The sequence below is a fragment of the Oncorhynchus masou genome, unplaced genomic scaffold (assembly GCF_036934945.1).
Source record: "Oncorhynchus masou masou isolate Uvic2021 unplaced genomic scaffold, UVic_Omas_1.1 unplaced_scaffold_712, whole genome shotgun sequence".
NCBI classification, from domain to species: Eukaryota; Metazoa; Chordata; class Actinopteri; order Salmoniformes; family Salmonidae; genus Oncorhynchus; species Oncorhynchus masou.
The window spans coordinates 312,017-332,294 of record NW_027013587.1 but is presented as its reverse complement, the minus strand read 5'-3'; the positions used below and the strand labels follow the sequence as shown (position 1 = coordinate 332,294).

General features: G+C 45.2%; 2 protein-coding genes and 1 pseudogene across 2 annotated transcripts in view; 2 read left to right on the top strand and 1 right to left on the bottom strand.

Moving 5' to 3' along the window:
- The window catches only part of LOC135537130 (zinc finger protein 845-like), a 5,586-nt gene extending 575 nt beyond the window's left edge, over positions 1-5,011 (top strand). Inside the window, exons 2-3 of the mRNA XM_064963332.1 lie at positions 589-721; positions 845-5,011. Of these exons, the coding sequence (XP_064819404.1) occupies positions 589-721; positions 845-3,648 (2,937 nt within the window). The 3' untranslated portion in view covers positions 3,649-5,011. The remainder of the gene's footprint in view (positions 1-588; positions 722-844) is intronic.
- A 6,134-nt stretch (positions 5,012-11,145) lies between these two features.
- On the bottom strand, positions 11,146-19,119 carry LOC135537140 (ERI1 exoribonuclease 2-like). The gene is given in 10 exon segments (XM_064963342.1): positions 11,146-12,712; positions 12,715-13,610; positions 14,449-14,537; positions 15,626-15,707; positions 15,918-16,018; positions 16,614-16,767; positions 17,300-17,427; positions 18,461-18,541; positions 18,638-18,702; positions 18,905-19,119. Coding segments are annotated over 10 exon segments (2,628 nt in total). The 5' UTR covers positions 18,928-19,119; the 3' UTR covers positions 11,146-11,703.
- A 10-nt stretch (positions 19,120-19,129) lies between these two features.
- LOC135537137 (RNA exonuclease 5-like) overlaps positions 19,130-20,278 on the top strand; it is a 20,020-nt pseudogene continuing 18,871 nt past the window's right edge.

The following is a 20,278-nucleotide window of genomic DNA, read 5'->3' as shown; positions in this document are numbered from 1 at the left end:
TTAAGTAGAATGCTTTTATTTCGTCACAATATTTTAGATCTTGTTGTAATTTATCTTCCTGCAATGATGGATACAAATGAGCTAAAGTTAAGACGTTGTCAGCTATATGCTCTGGTCATTATTTTAACTGGCTAGGCAGCGAGCTAACAAGCTAGAAACAAAACAAACATTGTTTAGGAAGTTGAAGTTATGATATTATAGAACTGGATCTGTTGTCATTGTCAAGCCCTTCTCGTTCCCTCAGACTGCATCTTGGTTTCTACAACAAGTTAGACAAAAACGTAGTGTATGAAATCCCGTCTCCTCTGCTTTTCAAATACTTCTTCCACTACCACGAAAATACATTCAAATAGCTCAAGCAAGTCACACAATTTTTTCTTTATGGACAATTACAATCTCGTTGCTTGTATTAAAAGTTCACAAGGTAATTTGAATTCCCTTTTATTAATTATACTACAGTCAGTAAACTTTTACAGGACATGGATGGCAATAACAGCTTTTTTTTAATGTAAAAAATACAAATAAATTCTAGGGCAACGAGGTTATGATATTATAGAACTGAATCTGTTGCCTTTCTCTTTCCCTCAGACTGCATCTTGGTTTCTACCTGACCCCTCTGTCCTGGAGGAGTGTGGGCAGTCTGTGCGTCACCCTCAACCTTTGAGGACCCTTCTCCAGTACCACACCAACCTTTCTCCAGACCCACATGTTGAGGCCAATGGTAGGAGAAGAAGACTTTTGAAAAATGGGAGAATTATATTTTTTATGTCCTTTACGTTTTTTGACATTCGTGTTTTGATATTGCCTTTTCTTCTTCTCTTGTCCTCGGCTCTGTCACCTGGAGACAACCACATCCTGTCTCCATCTCCCCGAGAGTCATCCACTGACCAAGCTGACCCAGAGATCCAATCAGAACCCATACAGACATTTATGACCATTCAAAGCCCTGCATCATATTGCTGTGAGTCAGAAATGACACCTTCGCTGGATTACAGGGAGAGTCAACGAGGGATAGATTTAGACCGCACTGCAAATGTCGACATTTTGCCTTCGAATGAAGAGGTGGAGTGTGTCAACAAGGAAAGTCTTGACAAAGAGAGAGAAATGGATCAAGCTTTTCTTCACCTTCGTGCTGACAGTGGGCCGAAAATCCAACCAGGAGCTCACCGCTTCGAAAAGGAGGCGCAGGACGTTTCTAATTTGTCTACGTCCTGTCGGCTCCGTCAGCCCACGGTGCTGCTGCACAGACTTCACATTACTGATACGCCGTCAACCGTGTCAGAGGTCAATCCAACGCCGAGCAGAGAGACGCTTCAGATTGACAATGTGGAAACCCAAGGACGGAGAGGAGACCGGGTCATATCACAAAAGAGCGAGAGGAATGTCGAAGTAGAGCCCTCAGATAGCCCACCTCAGTATTCTCTGATCCCTGGCCCATGCCGTACTAAGGGGCAGCCTAAAAGAAGCAAGCGTGTCAAAAAATGCTCCTTGTGTGGGAAAACTTTCAGGGAAGCAAAGGATTTGACAGCACACATAACATCTCACACTGAGCAGAGGCCTCACCAGTACACCCTGTGTAGTAGACGAGACGTTGAACACCATGAGGACTTGCAGAAGCATCGTCAGAGTGTGTGTGAGGCGGCAGCTCAACCAGAAGAGGATAACATGTCATCGACGGAGGAGACAGAGATATCTCAGCCCCACGACACACTACCTCAGAGAAGGCACATGACAACCCAACACGGTAAACCAAGACAGTCTTCCAAAGTCACCAAATGCTCCGTGCGTAACGAGACCTTCAGTAAGGCATCGCACGTGGGAAAGCACGTGAGATACACACATGGGAAGCTCCTGTGCCTCAACTGTGGGGATGTTTTTGAGAACTCCACTTTGAGGAAACACAAAAAAGTGTGTTTGAAGACAAAGAAACGTCTCTCTTGCTCTCTGTGCGGAGACACCTTTGATCTCTCTGAGCCAAACGAGCGTGAGGACGTGAACCCACAGCAACTTCCGAGGGAGGCTCTTCCAGAGGCCGGCGCTGTTTTGGCAGCAGTAGAAAATTCGACAGAGATACCTCAGCCCTCAAACACAACACCCCAAAACCCAACCACCTCCAATGCTCTGCCCTTTCAGCTAGCTAATCATTACACAAAATGCCTTTTATGTAAAGAAGCTTTTGATAACGGAGAAGACCTGAGAAGACATCTGAGATTTGAACATGGTGTACTTCCCTACCTGTGTTTTAAATGTGGGGAGAGTTTCCAAAGCGCCTCTGATCGGAAGAAACACTCGGACCAGTGTTCCGGTCAAAACATTCCAGAGTCCAGGAAGTGTCCCGGTTGCAGGACGAGGACTTCTCAATATAGACAGCAGCAGCAGCAGCAGGAAATGACAAGTCAGGAAGTGAACCTTAAAAGACACCAGACAGCCTGGCCGCTACATACAGGGGAAAACAAGATGGAGATCCCACAGTCCAGCAGCACAGACGTAGACTTCTCAAATGACTCTCGGCAACACCGGCTAAACCAATCCGTCGATCAATCAAATGACTCTCGGCAACACCGGCTAAACCAATCCGTCGATCAATCAAATGACTCTCGGCAACACCGGCTAAACCAATCCGTCAATCAATCAAATGACTCTCGGCAACACCGGCTAAACCAATCCGTCGATCAATCAAACTTATTTGTAAGGTGCTTTTTCGATCAGCGAACTGCTCTTACAGGAAGCCGGTCGAGACCCCGAAGAGAGAAGCGCTGTGACGAGACGGACTTCCAGACACAGCAAGACTTTAATGAGGAAGTCAATCCAAGCCAAACCCGAAGGGAGGTTGACCCAGCAGGTGGAGGCACATCTCAGCCTTCAAGGGGGAACGGGATAGAGACTCCCCAGCCCCACAGTACTGAATCCCAGAACCCAACAACCTACGACGCTTCCCCCACTCTGCCCCCTGGTGTGAATTTAGATTCTAGAACATGTCACGTGTGTTCCAAGAGTTTTCGTCGGAAACAATCCCTGATTTTGCATCTGAGACGTCACGGTGAGGGGGCCATTAAGTGTCCCATATGTTCACGGTGCTTTGGTCGCAACAGGGATTTAAAGTTTCACCTGGCCAACAAATCAGGGTGTGGGCCAACGCGTCGTAATCTTACCGCCGTAATCGTTCCCACAAAAGACACGCCGGTCTTCACTTGCCCCGAATGTCTGCAACAGTTCACCAGCGAAAAGAAACTGAAATCCCACATGGTATGTCACACAGGAGATGGGTTCTCCTGTAGCTTTTGTGGCAAAATGTTTGCCGGACACAACCAATTGAAGTTTCATATCCGTTGTCATAGTTACAGGCCTTATCTATGTGATACGTGTGGCAAGGATTTCCCATCTCAGAGTGCGTTGGAATCGCACGAGCGCGTGCACACGGACGAGCGGGCGTACTCTTGCACAGATTGTGGGAAAACGTTTAAGCGTAAGGGTACGCTGACACAACACCGACTGATTCATACGGGGGAGCGGCCATTTGCCTGTGCTCTCTGTCGAGTACATTTTACCACCAATAAGCATCTGAAACTGCACATGATGTGTCACACGGGGAGAGGCCTTTTAAATGTCCGGTTTGTGGGAGGGGCTTTAGACAGAAAGGCGATTTGAGACAACATCAAGCTTTGTGTTCCTAGTTGCCTTTGGGGCTCAAGAGGTTTTAAGATAAAGAGTTCTTATGTTCTTATTGTGTCTGTCAGTATTCCGACATTCTAATTCCGTCTCACCCTGCGTTCATAACATCTGGTAAATTTGTGAATTCCAGCAATCCGACTGTGAAGAATCCACTTTGAACGCCTCTCCAACTGGTAACTACTTGTGGGGAAACGTATCTGTCATCGCTGAGCTTCCGACTTCTGCCATATGCTGAACTCTGACGTCACAAAGGAAATCACCTTTGATAACAGCAGTTTTGGCGGTTAAATGCAACAACAAAACATTATTTATAAAAAATTAAAATAAATATTATGTTTTTTTGAAAACAAGTTGTTCAGTTTGTGGTTGAAACAGTTTTGCCATCCAGCCAATCGGCGTTTTCTCAATTGGTTCAAAGCATGTGAATGTACTCAACTCATTGCGCCCAGTTTCCCGTTTGTCATGAAGGCAGCATAAAGCACGTCCATGGGAAGTGCCGCAGGTGCATTCCATTACGGTTTGGAATGGAGACTTCAATTTACGATTTTGACGAGGTTATCAATTAGTCTATTCGACCAATGGCAATGGGGATGTTTCGAAATGCAATAGACCTTATACCACCCGTCGCATAAATAAGGCGAATTAAGTACGACAGAAATGGTTGAATTTTTTTTTGTCTTGCACAATTGTCCATGGCTGTCTTATTGCAACGATCCAGAACTTTCTGAGAGTTGATTAAATATGGTCGGGTTATCTGATTGGAGGAATCACTGAAGACTGAAACGCTGATAACATGCTGTTGTAACAGATCTCTCAGTGGGCAGATGTTCCATTGGGTACGTCGTTGGGGAGGGATGATGCGCTGCCCAGTTTCAAGCACACGTGTTGAAGTCTGAATACTGCGGCTCGTGCCAGTCAACTCATAATTCAGCCAACTCTGAAAAGAGCACGAGTCATTTTGATTTGTGATCTACACTAACCAGATGTATTTTGTCAGGTAAATTAGATTCCTGTTGGGTGGTTCTTATCAACAGACTAAAACCCTTCTACCTTTTCCACACACAAAAAAACTTGCTTCTTTGAGTTAATTTTGAATTCTCCATATTGAATGAGTTAATTTTGAATTCTCCATATTGAATGAGTTCATTTTGAATTCTCCATATTGAATGAGTTAATTTTGAATTCTCCATATTGAAGGAGTTCATTTTGTATTCTCCATATTGAATGAGTTAATTTTGAATTCTCCATATTGAATGAGTTCATTTTGAATTCTCCATATTGAATGAGTTCATTTTGAATTCTCCATATTGAAGGAGTTCATTTTGAATTCTCCATATTGAAGGAGTTACATTTTGAATTCTCCATATTGAAGGAGTTTATTTTGAATTCTCCATATTGAAGGAGTTTATTTTGAATTCTCCATATTGAAGGAGTTCATTTTGAATTCTCCATATTGAAGGAGTTCATTTTGAATTCTCCATATTGAAGGAGTTACTTTTGAATTCTCCATATTGAATGAGTTACTTTTGAATTCTCCTTATTGAATGAGTTAATTTTGAATTCTCCATATTGAATGAGTTCATTTTGAATTCTCCCCTTTTTGAATGAAATAATCTAATCTGTTGAAAAAGTTTTATTTTTTTTTTAGTTACATTTTTTTCTTAGCTTTGTAAAACAGCCAATTGTATATATCCTTTACAAAACTGCAACTATATGTCTACAATAATTGTAATAAACATAACAGCAACCCATGCATTATCCTCAATTTTGTCATCCTTCCATTTTGTACTTCACAATTTGTTCTACGATGTAATGAACGGTTAGAAACATGTCAAAACAAATCATTTTGGCCTCTCCCCGATCTATCTCCGTGAAAAGTTAAAGACAACAGGTTCTGAATTTACATCCATTGTACAGAAATTATTATTCTGTGGGAATCATTCTTAAGGTATTGGTTGTTACAGGTAACTGCCAAAATAATGGAAACAAAGCAGGTGCATCTACACAGGTGTGGTTCCTGAGTTAGTTCCTGAGTTAATGAAGCAATTAACATCCCATCATGTTTAGGGTCATGTACTGGTATAAAAATGCTGGGCAGTGAGTTAATTAAGCAATTAACATCCCATCATGCTTAGGGTCATGTACTGGTATAAAAACGCTGGGCAGGCCATTATTTTGGCTACCATGGCGAAGCTCTCATAGGATGACAATGCCCCCATCCACAGGGCACGAGTGGTCACAGAAGGGTTTGATGAGCATGAAAACAATGTAAACCATATGTCAGGGCCGTCTCAGTCACCAGATCTCAACCCAGTTGAACTATGGGAGGTTCTGGAGCGGGGCCAGAGGCAGCGTTTTCCCACCACCAACAAAACAACTAATTATTCAATTTCTCATGGAATACGGGTGTCACATCCCTCCAATAGAGTTCCAGACTCTTGTAGAATCTATGCCAAGGTGCATTGAAGTTGTTCTGTCTCATGTTGGTTCTGTCTCATGGTGGCCCCCCAAGAGAGTTCCAGACCCTTGTAGAATATATGCCATGGTGCATTGAAGGTGTCCTGGCTCGTGGTGACCCAACACCCTAATAAGAATCTTATGTTGGTGTTTCCTTTATTTTGGCAGTTACGTAAAAAAAAACATTATTTTTTTCTTCTTCTTTTTTTAACCTTTATTTAACTAGACAAGTCAGTTAAGAACAAATTCTTATTTTCAATTCACTACCCTGCCGTCCCAGTAGTCAGTAGTGAGACACGAGCTGAATTAACGCGATAAAGCCAACATGATTGAAAGCCACAATCATTTCTATCTTAATAGTCAAATCATTTTCTGGGTAACAAATAAGTACCTTACTGTGATTGTTTTCAACTCAAATTGTAAAAAATAAGCAAAGATTTGCTTCTCAGCGAAGTGCAATTTCTCAAGCTTGAATTTTGCTCGGACTGTCTGGGAGTGGCCTTAGTGGGGAGGTGAAAACAGAAAACTAGCTGTTATTGGCAGAGAAGATTGGAACTCTCTTATTGGTCTATTAACTAATTTACCTTCCGGTGATGTCACCAGACAGGGTATTTGGTATTTTATTAGGATCCCTATGAAACATGACATAATACACAACATTAATAGACAAGAACAACTCTTCAGGTCCTGTACCTCTCTGGTCGGGTCCTGTACCTCTCTGGTCGGGTCATGTACCTCTCTGGTCAGGTCCTGAACCTCTCTGGTCAGGTCGTCCATTATTTTATCAGTTGAGTCCACCAGTATTTGGACAAAACACTTGAAGCTGTTTTGTTGTTGTTTTAACAACTGCTTGTATAACTTTTTGTTCGTTTAAAAGATCCTTCACATGCAATAGAGAGACTCCACTGTCCTCAACTGTACTCTCGCCAGCTTTGTTCTTTGTCATGGTAGGTAGGGAAAAACTCCATCCCACCAAAACAGAGATTTTACACTAAAAGGGCGTTATCAGAATTTTCACAATTTCACAGTATTATTCCAACGTCATAGTGTGGAAACGTATATAAAACACAGGGAAAGGACTTTTTTGAATGCACTGGGCCTTTAACTAAAGTGACCATTAAACGGCATTTACTATATTGCAGATTGCACCTTTAATAAGATACTTTGGTGAAGATAGAGAGGACTGTGTAGAAGCTCTCAAAACAACGTTCTGTTTCGCTGTCCTCTTGGATAGAGAGGACTGAGTAGTAGCTCTCAAAACAACGTTCTGTTTCGCTGTCCTCTTGGATAGAGAGGACTGAGTAGTAGCTCTCAAAACAACGTTCTGTTTCGCTGTCCTCTTGGATAGAGAGGACTGAGTAGTAGCTCTCAAAACAACGTTCTGTTTCACTGTCCTCTTTTCACTGTCCTCTTGTTTAGTTCCAGAACCATCTCTTTTAATCCACTTCTTTACTGTTCCTCCTATTCGTTTGTTTTCTGGTCACATGGTTCTCTTCTTCGCCGCCGTCATTGGGTTCATCTACAGTAGCTTGGTTCCTAGTTCTGCTTTAACTACAAGAGGGTTTAAAAAAAAACTGAATAGACTTACGTTAGCCTTGGACGTGGTGCGACCAAAGCCACATTCATTCTTCGTGAGTGTGGCTAACTATCTAAAACCAAAAGAAGGCACGCTATTCAAACTATACGGGAGCTTCTCAATGAATCCATATTGTACACTAGTAATGCAAAGACTGACCGATGTGCAAGACATTTGAAAACAGTTTAATTTTCAATGTGGCTAACACACCAATAATGGTTTCTACTGGTTGTTCTTGTGTGGGGTATGTCTTGCTTTGCACGCTTTGTACAAAATAATACAATGCAGTACTACAGGATATTTCTTAACGTAGCTCTTTATTCGCTAGCTATAACTGGTATCACGTATCTCCAACCAGGATCAACTGACCATGACCTAACCATGTGGGTGATCTTAACCAATCACAGCACAGTATGATACGGCGGTAAAATGCATCCAATTACAATTCAGTATGTTTACACACATGAATATTACATCCCCCTTCTTTTAAAACAAATAAAATGTTTACATATTACTGACGAGCTCAGGTTGCAGCTGCTGGTTGGTGCTGGGAAGGACTGAACGAAGTCTGTGTCTCATCAATACAACGGTATTCAAGGAGACTGATGTAGGAGTCTCTCTTGTCTGCGTTTGCTTTGTCCATGAGTGATTCAGCAATCTGCACAGATTTGTCAGCAAGGCCTTTACTTTGAGGGTAATGCGGACTTGTGGTGACACGTGTGAACTCCCGTGCTTTTGTGAAGGATTCAAACTCATTGGATTTGTAACAGGGCCCATTGTCAGATATTAAAGTCTCTACAATGCCATGCCTGGCAAAGGCTGCTTTCAGCTTGTGTATCACAGCTGCAGATGTGGTGCTTGTGAAGCTTGTCGAGTTCGAGGGATCTGCTGTCGTAGTCCACTGTTACGACGTGGTCCTCGTTGTTCCAGGGGAACATACCGGTTGCCACGACCTGCCCGGGTCGGTCTGGGATACAGTGAGGTAACACATGGCTCTTTGGTGTTTGGAGGGGCGTCGTTCAATACATATGGCGCATTTACTAACAACGTCCTCTATTGGTTTGCACATTCCGGGCCAAAACAAAATGTCCCGTGCTCTCTGTGTCTGCACTTTTCAATGCCCATGTGTCCAGCATAGATCTTTGTCAAAATCTCTTCTCTGAGACTGGTAGGAATACTTTTTATTTTATTTAACTAGGCAAGTCAGTTAAGAACAAATTCTTATTTACAATGACGGCCTAGGAACAGTGGGTTAACTGCCTTGTGGAGGGGCAGAACGACAGATTTGTACCTTGTCAGCTCGGGGGTTTGAACTTCCAGTTACTAGTCCAACGCTCTAACCACTAGGCTACCCTGTCACCCCGGGGTAGCCTAATGATTTTCTCTCCTTTGAAAATGATTCAGTTGATCTGCGATAGTTCATCACGATGGTTCTAGAATTCTGAGACGCTGTGAGGCCATTTTCTCCTCTCCTCAGGTCATCCATCCTGCATGACTTTCCTCAGCTGTGTGAGTTGTGAGTCCTTTTCTGTTTCTCCTCTCCTCAGGCCATCCATCCATCCTGAATGACTTTCCTCAGCTGTGTGAGTTGTGAGTCTGTTTCTGTTTGGATCTCCTTCAGGTTTGTGTCACTAACTGGTAAGTTGCTGTACACAGTGTGCACTTGCATGTCTGTGCCTTCACTGAGGCTGCTGTCCTTATAGGTAAGAAACTTCCTGGAGAGTTGCATTCAATTGCCCCTCCATTTCCCTTCACGGGATTTATGGCTGATTTAAGATGACGTCAACCCTGTCACTTTATTTGGCACTTAATTGTGCCTTTTTTTTTACAAATTATTTAACATCTTGAGATGGGAAAATATTTTTTATTAAGTTGAACGTTTGCTTTTTATGACAACGAATTAGTGGAACGAGCCTTTAGAGTTTATTTCAGAAATGTTTCAGGACCTCCGTGACACAAGATGGCGACACGGACCTAAAAAACCTTTCACATTGCATATAGATGGGCTATCGAAGAAGAAACAATGCAGAGTCCGAAACGGGACAGCTAAGGAAGCGTTCATTTACAGGTATACATTTCATTTCCCTCTATACCTACCGATTGCATACATTAAAGTCAGGTTATAGTATTGTTCCCAAAACAGATCGTTGTAACATGGTGTTGAAGCGTCTTCTATCCGCTCTGCTCAACAGAGCGCAAGTGGTGGAAAAACTGTCCGAGTTGCGACCGATACGACGGGCCGCACAGCTCACCGCGTATGCCTTGATGAAGGCAAAAATTGCCGGAAAAGAAGCGACCACCAAACTGCTGAAGTTGAAAACAGTTCGCCAGATACGACATGAGGCGTCGGGACTGCCTAAAAACGCCGGGGAGATGGGGAGAAAAGCCGGAAGACTCCGGGATTCTATAGTGAAGGATGTGAAAGACGGGATAAGGGACACTTCGAGACAAGTTAAAGAAAAGGACAAATGATGGCGTGTTTAACAACAAACCAAATAGTATATTTTAAGGCCTAAATGACGGCTATCATAATGGTCTTCAGCTCTCAAAAACGCTATTCTGACTAGTATTCAAAATAAAAGCCCGCATTTCAAAACACTGCAATGTGTAGAAATTAATTCAAAAACATTAAAATGTTAAATCAATGTCCATTTTTGTGTGATTTATAAACAAATGCAAGGAGTACTTTATGGAAACAATTACAAACATGCTTCAAACATTTAAGACCACTATCGAAAAATGTTCAGATTGGTATATTCGCAATTTTGCTTTTTACGCTCTTATTCTTATCCCAAGACTATGGGTAGTCTTATCCAGAGAGACTTAGGGTAGTGAGTCATTTAGGAGACTCTCTTATCCAGACTCTCTTATCCAGAGAGACTTAGGGTAGTGAGTCATTTAGGAGACTCTTATCCAAGAAGTGAAGACTCTTATCCAAACAGAGACACTCTTATCCAGGGAGACTTAAGGTAGTGAGTCATTTACTCTACAAAAGGTATATCATGTGCATTTGCAGTTCCTTTTGATTGTGTTTCAGATGTTCTAATGAATTAATGGTAAATAATGTAGTGTGTCACTTTTGAGTCACATGGAGTGAAAAAACACTTTCACATTAATGTGGATGCTACCATGGTTACAGATAACCCTGAATGAATTAGAGGGTCAAAGATCATACCCTCAAGACATGCTAACTTCTCACCATTACAATAACAGGGGAGGTTAGCATCATATATATCATACCCCCAAGACATGCTAACCTCTCACCATTACAATAACAGGGGAGGTTAGCATCATATCATACCCCCAAAGACATGCTAACCTCTCACCATTACAATAACAGGGGAGGTTAGCATCATATATCATACCCCCAAGACATGCTAACCTCTCACCATTACAATAACAGGGGAGGTTAGCATGTCTTGAGAGCTTAGCATGGGTTAGATCTTTGACCCACTAACTTTCTCACTCATTCACAGTTCATTTTGAAGACGTACTGCCGATTTCACCATTGTTGCGCATGTAAAATATTGGCGGATCTAGTACAGGGCACCAAGAGGGACAATTTGCAATTCCGTCCTTATGTCAGAACACAAAAACGTTTTATAAAATGTCCATTTTGGTTCCGACCTCAGCTGTTAAATTTACAACAATACAGAACCCCTGTAATACAGTTCATGACATCTTTTATTATGACAGTGCCGACCTAAAAGGGCATTTTACATTTCATTATGACATCATGTCATCTCACATCATGGAGGATCAATTCTATTTAGAAACTGTACAGGATATTGGTCATTGAATGCACCAGATTTAGTATATATTAAAAATACAACTTATCATACATATTTTCATAAAGTACAGTTTAAAATGACACCTTTGTGAGGAGAATCTCAATTGCATTTCCTTGATTCCTTATGTCCTCTCAAACCCATTGGATGAGAAGGAAGGAAATGCTATTGAGAGTCTCCCTATGACCTCAAGCTAACTGATATCTTGTCCTAGACGATGACAGGGGGACGAACAACACTGGAGTTGAGACCAAAACACAGAGCGATGGAGTTGGCAGCAGAGGCTGGTGATTTAGCCTGGAGGAGAGCAGACTCCCACTTAAATAACTCACATCCCTTCCTGGTCCCCCCGGGGCCGTGTTTACGCACCGTACAGCAGTAGAACGCTCGGCCTTGGTTCGGGCCGCCGTTACACACCGTTAGACGCTTGGCTCGTCGCCCGCAGTCGCACAGCGGGGCCGTAATCTTGGTGCTGCGGGTCGGCGGGAGCGAGGAGCGGTTGACGGACGAGGAGAGGACGGAGAACGATCCACCGACAGAAGGACGAGAGACAGAGGAGAGGCAAGAGGAGTACTTGTGGATCGTGAAAGATGCGTTTGGAGTCTCTGCGTGCAGCCTCGAACGTGAAGTCGATGGGTCGGGGTTATGGACGACAGGTCCGGGCCTGGCAAAGGAAAGACTGGATGCAGTGCCGTTTGGTGTCTGTGAAGCAGAGAGGTTAGAGTCACTGCTGGTGGTAACTGGTTTGGGTCTGGTGACGGAAGGATTGGGAAGGTTTGTCGTAGAGGACATGGGTGTGAAGGAGTTGTTTGTTGTGAGAGGTCTTGACCGTGTAGCATGGAGGTTGGAGTTCTGGAGGTCTGGTCTGGGTTTGACAAAGGAATGATTGGATGCTGTTGAGGTATTGGATGTGATAGAAATACTGGATGAAGAAGAGGTATTTGAGGCTCTCGGCTTGTCCTTGTAGATCACAAAGGAGTTGTTCGATGTTGCCGTTTGCGGTCTTGACCGTGTAGCTGAGCGGTTGGAATCATGGGTAACACGTCTGGGTTTGTCGAAGGAGAAACTGCATGAACTATTTGACCCAGAGGTGTTGTATATCCTCGTTGTCGCAGCTTTCGCAGAACTTGCGGATGCTCTCGATTCGTTCTTGTCGATCACAAAGGAGTTTGACGTTTCCGTGTTCAGTCTTGACCGTGCATCTGAGAGGTTTGAGCCAGGGTAACGGGTCTGGGTGTGACAAAAGAGGAAGTGGACAGACTATTGGGTGCAGAAGTGTTGTAGGTCCTTGTTGTCCCAGCCTTGAAAGACACCAAGTTACTGGAGGATGTTCTAGTATCGGTCTTGTGTACCAGGCTGGTCAGATGTTGGCAGGGCGTGTTGGTGGTATTGGACCGAGGCCTAATGTTGGTTGGACCTCTACCAGGATGTGAATGTACTGGGCTTGGACACAGCAAGGTCCTCCCATAAACCGAGGTATCATCAACATGAAACCTCTGGTTCTCTGTGACATCAGCAACAGAAGCCTCGTCACCAACCGTGACATCCCAGTCCTCCTCCAATACCACGTCGTCGTACGAACCGCACGACTCCGTTTCCACCAAGATGGGCACGTCCTCCTCCATACTTCCTTGTTCCGGGTTAAGGGTCGGGTCTGGCTGGGGTAGATGGGTCATGCAATTCACAGTGGTGGAGACCAGAACGAGGCTGTTGTTGTAGTGATGAGGAGAGGGGATATTGAAAGTCATAGGAGAGGAGATGGACCGTATGGTTCCGATTCTAACTGTTCTGCTACTACCACCACACATTGGAGTGGTCAGACCATTGAGAAGGGTCTTTGGTGAAACAATACTCTGATACTGAACAGGTTCAGCGGTTAAGTTGGAGTTCACCTCTGTGTTGGGAACCATGTTGTCTGCAGGCTTGGGTCGTGTCTCAACAACGTCCGTGTTGCTAACTGGCTTGCTGTTGGGTCGATTTTCAAGATGGCCGCCGCCGCCGCTCCCTGTCGTCTTGGAGGGGTTTTTGATAGTGGTTTTGTTATCCCTCTTGTTGCCAGGACAACCATCCCCTGGCACGTTCCCATTTCCAAACAGGGGTTTGGTCTTCAAAGGCGCCTGAGAGGTAAACAAATCAAATAAATCAATACATTATCATTTTTCTCCCCATTTTTGTTAATACGATCTTGTCTCGTTGCTGAAACTCCCCAACGGGAGGCGAAGGTCGAGTCATGCGTCCTCCAAAACATGACCTACCGACCCGCGCTTCTTAACACACGCCCACTTAACCCAGAAGCCATCCACATAAACTGACGACCGAGGTCAGACTGCAGGCGCCCGGCCTGCCACAAGGAGTCACTAGAGCGCGATGAGCCAAGTAAAGCCCCTCCCCCCACGGCCAAACCCTCCCCGAACCCGGGCCGATTGTGCGCTGCCCTATGGAACTCCCGATCATGGCCGGTTGTGAAACAGCCTGGGATCGAACCCATGTCTGTAGTGACACCTTTACCACTGCGATGCAGTGCCTGAGACCGCTGCACCACTCACAAGGCCCAAATCCCCCAAACATTTTTAACCAACTTTATGGATAGTCAGTCCAGTAAACAGAGGAGTAATATTCACTAGAAACCAAATGAAAGAAAACTGACCCGCAACAAGGACTCCAATAAGAAACTAATCATTGCAAAACCTTTTACATGGCAAAATGTTTCACTACGGTTTGCACTAATGAATACAACCCAGGTGTGTATGGAACGGGGGGGAGGAGTCACCTGCGTAAGTCTTTACGGGAGGAGGAGTGGGTGTTCTGGGGCGTGGACAGAAATCCAAGGGTTCAATGTAGTTCGCCACTGGGTGAGTCTTTAGGGCGCAGTCCAGTAGTCCAGGGATCGTCAGCACAGTGGGGTTGTTAGTACTGGGGGTGTAGGAGTGGGGGGTTTGTCAGGGAGCCACTCACCCTCTCCAGACTGCGTGTAATCTTCATCACAGAGCCATCCCTCATCATCCTCCAGGCCAGGTGGGCAGTGTTACGGGCGTCGTCCAGACCTGCAAATAACATTCAACAAAAAATATTTTTGTGTGTCTAGATTTTCAAAAAATGCTTAAGAGAAATATTAACATTGTTTTATATGAATTTGATTAATTGTTGCTTATGGGCTTCATCCAGACCTTCAAACAATATGTATATTATTCACAGTAACTGACAATAATGACTGGAGTGTGTGTGTTTTGATCCTAATGTTATTAAATTACTTGTGCTGAGAATGCTAGCCACTTGTGCGCTAATCGCTAGCCAGCCACTTGTGCTGAGAATGCTAATCGCTAGCCAGCCACTTGTGCTGAGAATGCCAGCCACTTGTGCTGAGAATGCTAATCGCTAGCCAGCCACTTGTGCTGAGAATGCTAATGCTAGCCACTTGTCTGAGAATGCTAATCGCTAGCCAGCCACTTGTGCTGAGCGATTAGTACTTTTTGAGGATGGTTCGATTATTTTTTTAACGAGCCAGGGTTTTAGATTATGTGGGATGCTGTAACACAGAATCCAACTATTACTAAAAATCCCATGATGGTAGGGACTGCCCGTTACTGATCATCACCTATTAACCATTTATTCACTTCACTCTAATAAAATATATTTCAGTTGTTACGTATTTAACATTTGGTTGATCTCTATAGAGCTGCTGCCTATGCTGTCTGACAAAAATCACTATTTTTGTAGTTCCTCAAAGTAAACAAGGCATACTTTTCTGACTGCTGATTACCAACTATCAATCACTTAGCTCGTAAAGCAACAGCTGCTCTCTTCAGCCTCTTTCGTAGCAGGCATAAAATAAAACAGACCGGACAAGTAGAGCAATGGATTATGGTTATTGTAGTTAATTAACACATAGTTTAGCGCATACAATGTGGAATATTGGCCTGTTGGAAACTACAACATCACGCAGTTCAGGCCGGATCCGACGCATCTCCATAGCAACGACACATTGAGCTCACAGAAAAAAAAAAAAAACTAAATGGAATTTAAATAATTGAACCTGTCAGTCAATAAGTTTTTTTTTTTTTTTAAACACGAATTTCTGTTAATTTTCAGCACTATAAATGATAACAGAGAGATGTTTTTGGTCTGTGTGTACCTGAGTGCTCCCGTCCAGAGAACTGTATCCCTAGATCCTGTAAAGCTCCATTCAGTCCCTTGGGTTTTCTGTTGTAGAACAGCTGAGAGAGACACACACACACACACACACGAGTTAGAATGGGTTAAGAGCATCACACACACACAAGTTAGAATGGGTTAAGAGTATCTCACACACACACACACACACACACACACACGAGTTAGACTGGGTTAAGAGTATCTCACACACACACACACACACACACACACACGAGTTAGACTGGGTTAAGAGTATCACACACACCACCTACCCTGTACGTCGCTCTCAGGTCTATCCAGCTGTTCAGAACAGCAGGTTTGTGGAGCTGCTTCCGTTTACACTCATACAGCAGACACACCCCCAGGTCCCAGTCTGAAACAATAGAACACAGATAGTCAAGTTGAACAGGGTTATCCCCACTAAATGTTTGAGACTGTACTAAAGTGTGCAAATGTCCTTATTTTCTCTAAACCTTAACAAAGAATCCACTGGAAAGGCATTATATAGTCAGATATGAGTCCTGGGCCGACAGAGAAAGGCAGTATATAGTCAGATATGAGTCCTGGGCCTACAGAGAAAGGCAGTATATAGTCAGATATGAGTCCTGGGCAGAGAAAGGCAGTATATAGAGAAAGTCCTGGGGAGAAAGGCAGTATATAGTCAGATATGAGTCCTGGGCCTGAGTCAGATATGAGTCCTGGGCCTACAGAGAAAGGCAGTATATAGTCAGATATGAGTCCTGGGCCTACCAGTATATAGTCAGATATGAGTCCTGGGCCGACAGAGAAAGGCAGTATATAGTCAGATATGAGTCCTGGGCCGACAGAGAAAGGCAGTATATAGTCAGATATGAGTCCTGGGCCGACAGAGAAAGGGAGGGAAATAAGAATTTCTGATTTTCGTATCAAAACATTTCTTCCCATTTGAAGGTGACCCAGGTAACCTTTCCTATCCTAAGCTACAATACCTGACCAGGTGACGAAGGCACAGGGGCGCTGCTCTGCGCCTGGAGCCCTCTGGTCCCTGGGGAAGACCACACCCCTCTGGTGCTCCAGAGTCTGCAGCCACCGGGAGAACCGAGACAGACAGATGTGGAGGGGAACCCCGGCCTCCACCTGTTGCTGTAGACAAAATGAATAACAAACCGAGTGAGGAGGGGAACCCCGGCCTCCACCTGTTGCTGTAGACAAAATGAATAACAAACAGAGCCTCCACCTGAGGAGGGGAACCCCGGCCTCCACCTGTTGCTGTAGACAAAATGAATAACAAACAGAGTGAGGAGGGGAACCCCGGCCTCCACCTGTTGCTGTAGACAAAATGAATAACAAACAGAGTGAGGAGGGGAACCCCGGCCTCCACCTGTTGCTGTAGACAAAATGAATAACAAACAGAGTGAGGAGGGGAACCCCGGCCTCCACCTGTTGCTGTAAACAAAATGAATAACAAACAGAGTGAGGAGGGGAACCCCGGCCTCCACCTGTTGCTGTAGACAAAATGAATAACAAACCGAGTGAGGAGGGGAACCCCGGCCTCCACCTGTTGCTGTAGAAGAGAAACTAAAAGGTTTTCTAACACACACGGATGTTGGCTAATGCTTAAAATATTGTTACCATCCTGTTGAACAGGCCACAGGGAAGAAGGGTGTGTGAATACCTGTGTGATTCCAGTGAGCTCGGTGCAGAAGTCAGACAGTACGGGGTGCTCCTGTGGCTGAACGTACGTATGGAACTCTGACTCCACCTCACCTGTACAGGTGTTCAGGAGAACAGCAGGAAACTCAACTAGATGGGGGAGGCAAGGGGGAGGAGGGAGGGGGAGGCAAGGGGGAGGGGAGAGGGGGAGGGGAGAGGGGGCAGGGGGGAGGAGGGGAGGGGGCAAGGAGGAGAGGGAGAGGGGAGGCAAGGAGGAGAGGGAGAGAGGGGAGGCAAGGAGGGAGGGGAGAGGGGGCAAGGAGGAGAGGGAGAGAGGGGAGGCAAGGAGGAGAGGGAGGAGAGGGGGAGGCAAGGAGGAGAGGGAGGAGAGGGAGGCAAGGAGGAGAGGGGAGAGGGGGCAAGGGGAGGAGGGGGCAAGGGGGAGGAGGGGGAGGAGGAGGAGGGGGGAGGGGCAAGGGGAGGGGGCAAGGGGGAGGAGGGGAGGGGGCAAGGAGGGGAGGGGAGGGGGCAAGGGGGAGGAGGGGGAGGGGGCAAGGGGGAGGGAGGGGGCAAGGGGAGAGGGAGAGAGAGAGGAGGGCAAGGGGAGAGGGAGGGAGAGGGGGCAAGGGGGAGGAGAGGGGGCAAGGGGGAGGAGGGGGCAAGGGGAGGAGAGGGGGGCAAGGGGGAGAGGGGGCAAGGGGGAGGAGGGGGCAAGGAGGAGGAGGGGGCAGGAGGAGAGGGAGAGAGGGGAGGCAAGGGGGAGAGAGAGGAGAGGGGAGGCAAGGGGGAGGAGGAGGCAAGGAGGAGAGGGAGAGAGGGGAGGGAGGGGGGGAGAGAGAGGGAGGGGAGGCAAGGGGGAGGAGGAGGCAAGGGGGAGAGGGGAGAGGGGAGGCAAGGGGGAGAGAGAGGAGAGGGGAGGCAAGGGGGAGGGAGGAGGCAAGGGGGGAGAGGGAGAGGGAGGCAAGGGGGAGGAGGAGGCAAGGAGGAGAGGGAGAGAGGGGAGGCAAGGAGGAGAGGGAGAGGGGGAGGGGGAGGCAAGGGGGAGGAGGAGGAGGGAAGGGGGAGGGAGGAGGAGGGAAGGGGGAGGCAAGTGGGAGAAAGGGGGAGGACAATAAAAAGTGCAATGGTTACAGTATGTAGGTATGATTTTACCACAAATACTGTGAAAGTAGTGTATCCTTACTAATCTCCTGCCAGTAGCTGTTCCTCTCTCTCCAGCATGTGGATTCGAAGTCGATGACAATCAGATATGGGAAAATTTGATCTGGAAAGTAGAAAGTCAAAAGTGATGGAAGTTGAACGAGACGTCATTGATTCAAGCAGAAAACCAAACATGGAGGGCGTTTGAAAAGACTCTTACTCGATGTTAGTGGTTTCTTCTGTCCAGTTGATGACCGACTGCGTTTCCTCACGAACCCTAATTGTCTGTTGTTTTATGGAAGACAATCATCCTATCAGTTTTGTCATCCCCTGCTACTGTGAATATTACTCGTTGTACTTTTATGTTCATGGGAGCGCTAAAAAACATTTGAGAATCATGGTAAGTCGGCATTTGAATTACATTGTTTCTCGGCTAGTATGGCTGTCTAGATATATTTTAGCTAGAAAGCTAGCCAACGTTACTTACTTCGCCAGTTTCTTTGTAGACATGTCGTTTTCTTCAGGCCACGGACTCAACTTCGTTACGAATAGTCTACATTAAAATATAAACAATGTGACAACCGAAGTACGACTTCAAAAATAAAAGTACCAGGTTAAAAATATCGCATACAACTTCATTAATAACAAAGCAGTGTTGGATTCGCGGTGATCTTCTTTTGAATTCTCGTCTCATCGGTGATGCTGTGCTGCGCTCGACTGGTTTGGGCTGAAAGGGAAAACAAATCGAGCAGGAAGCGATGATCGATCAGCAGCATGGAAACCTTGAAACGTGTGAGGCGAAGCAGGAAATCTTCACAAAACAGATTGACCCACTACGAGGTATTGATCTTTATTTGCACTTAGTCACACTGTAACTTGTTAGTAGATGTCGGACATGCTGTACTGTATTTACTTATTGTTTGCGTATGGATAGGATTGTTGTGGTTTTGTAAATAAAACAAGTCACGATCACTTCTCGTCGACCGAGTCGAGATGCAGTAGTGTAGAGTTTGATCCCCAGTAAAAAAAAAAAAAAAAAAAAAAAAGACAAGTCAACGACATAAGGAAGACTTATTAAATAAATAAAAGCAAATGTCATGGTATTTTGTCACGGTTGGGACTGTTGCTAGGATATGATCGCTCGATGTATCTTCTGAAAACTCCGTTGGCTGATACCGGGTTTGATCCATAAAAGCAGGATTAATAAAGTAGCCAGCTAAACTAACTGTCCTATTCTGAAATAACTTGATATTTTCCAAAAGTAGACAAAGCTAACATGATATAATTGACTTTCTTCACTCGGATCCATGTCCAGTTTGAGTCACAACAACGAGCCAGCCAACACAGCTGCTGACGTTCATGAGAACTTGTTCTCAGAGCTACAACCTTCCTTCATCCAACCTGGGACTCCCCGTAAGCACATGGAGCCACAAGTCTGTCTCAAGAGAAAGAGGGAACCTTCCCCAACACCAGAGAGTAGTAAAGGAGTGAAAGAGACCGAGAGTAACCGAGTTCCAGAGTCTGAGCACCGTTCCGGTTCCCGACCCCCGCGGCTCTCTCTGCCGTTTGACCGTCTCCAGGAACCGGTCACGTTGAAAGATCTGACGGAACTGCTTCAGTTTGCTGCTCTGGGGAACACTGGTGGGCTGAAACAACCCAGGTATGTTAGCTAGCTAGCTACAACAACAACAATAACAACAAACACCTCAAAACTTATTTTTAGATCAGAGTCTAGACTCTCGAGGCAATAACACTACTCCATAGAGATGGACGTCACACCACGACAGGAACTGAAGCAAACATTGTGCCACAACATCAACATGATAGATATGTGTGGATGGATAGGTGACAACATCAGTGT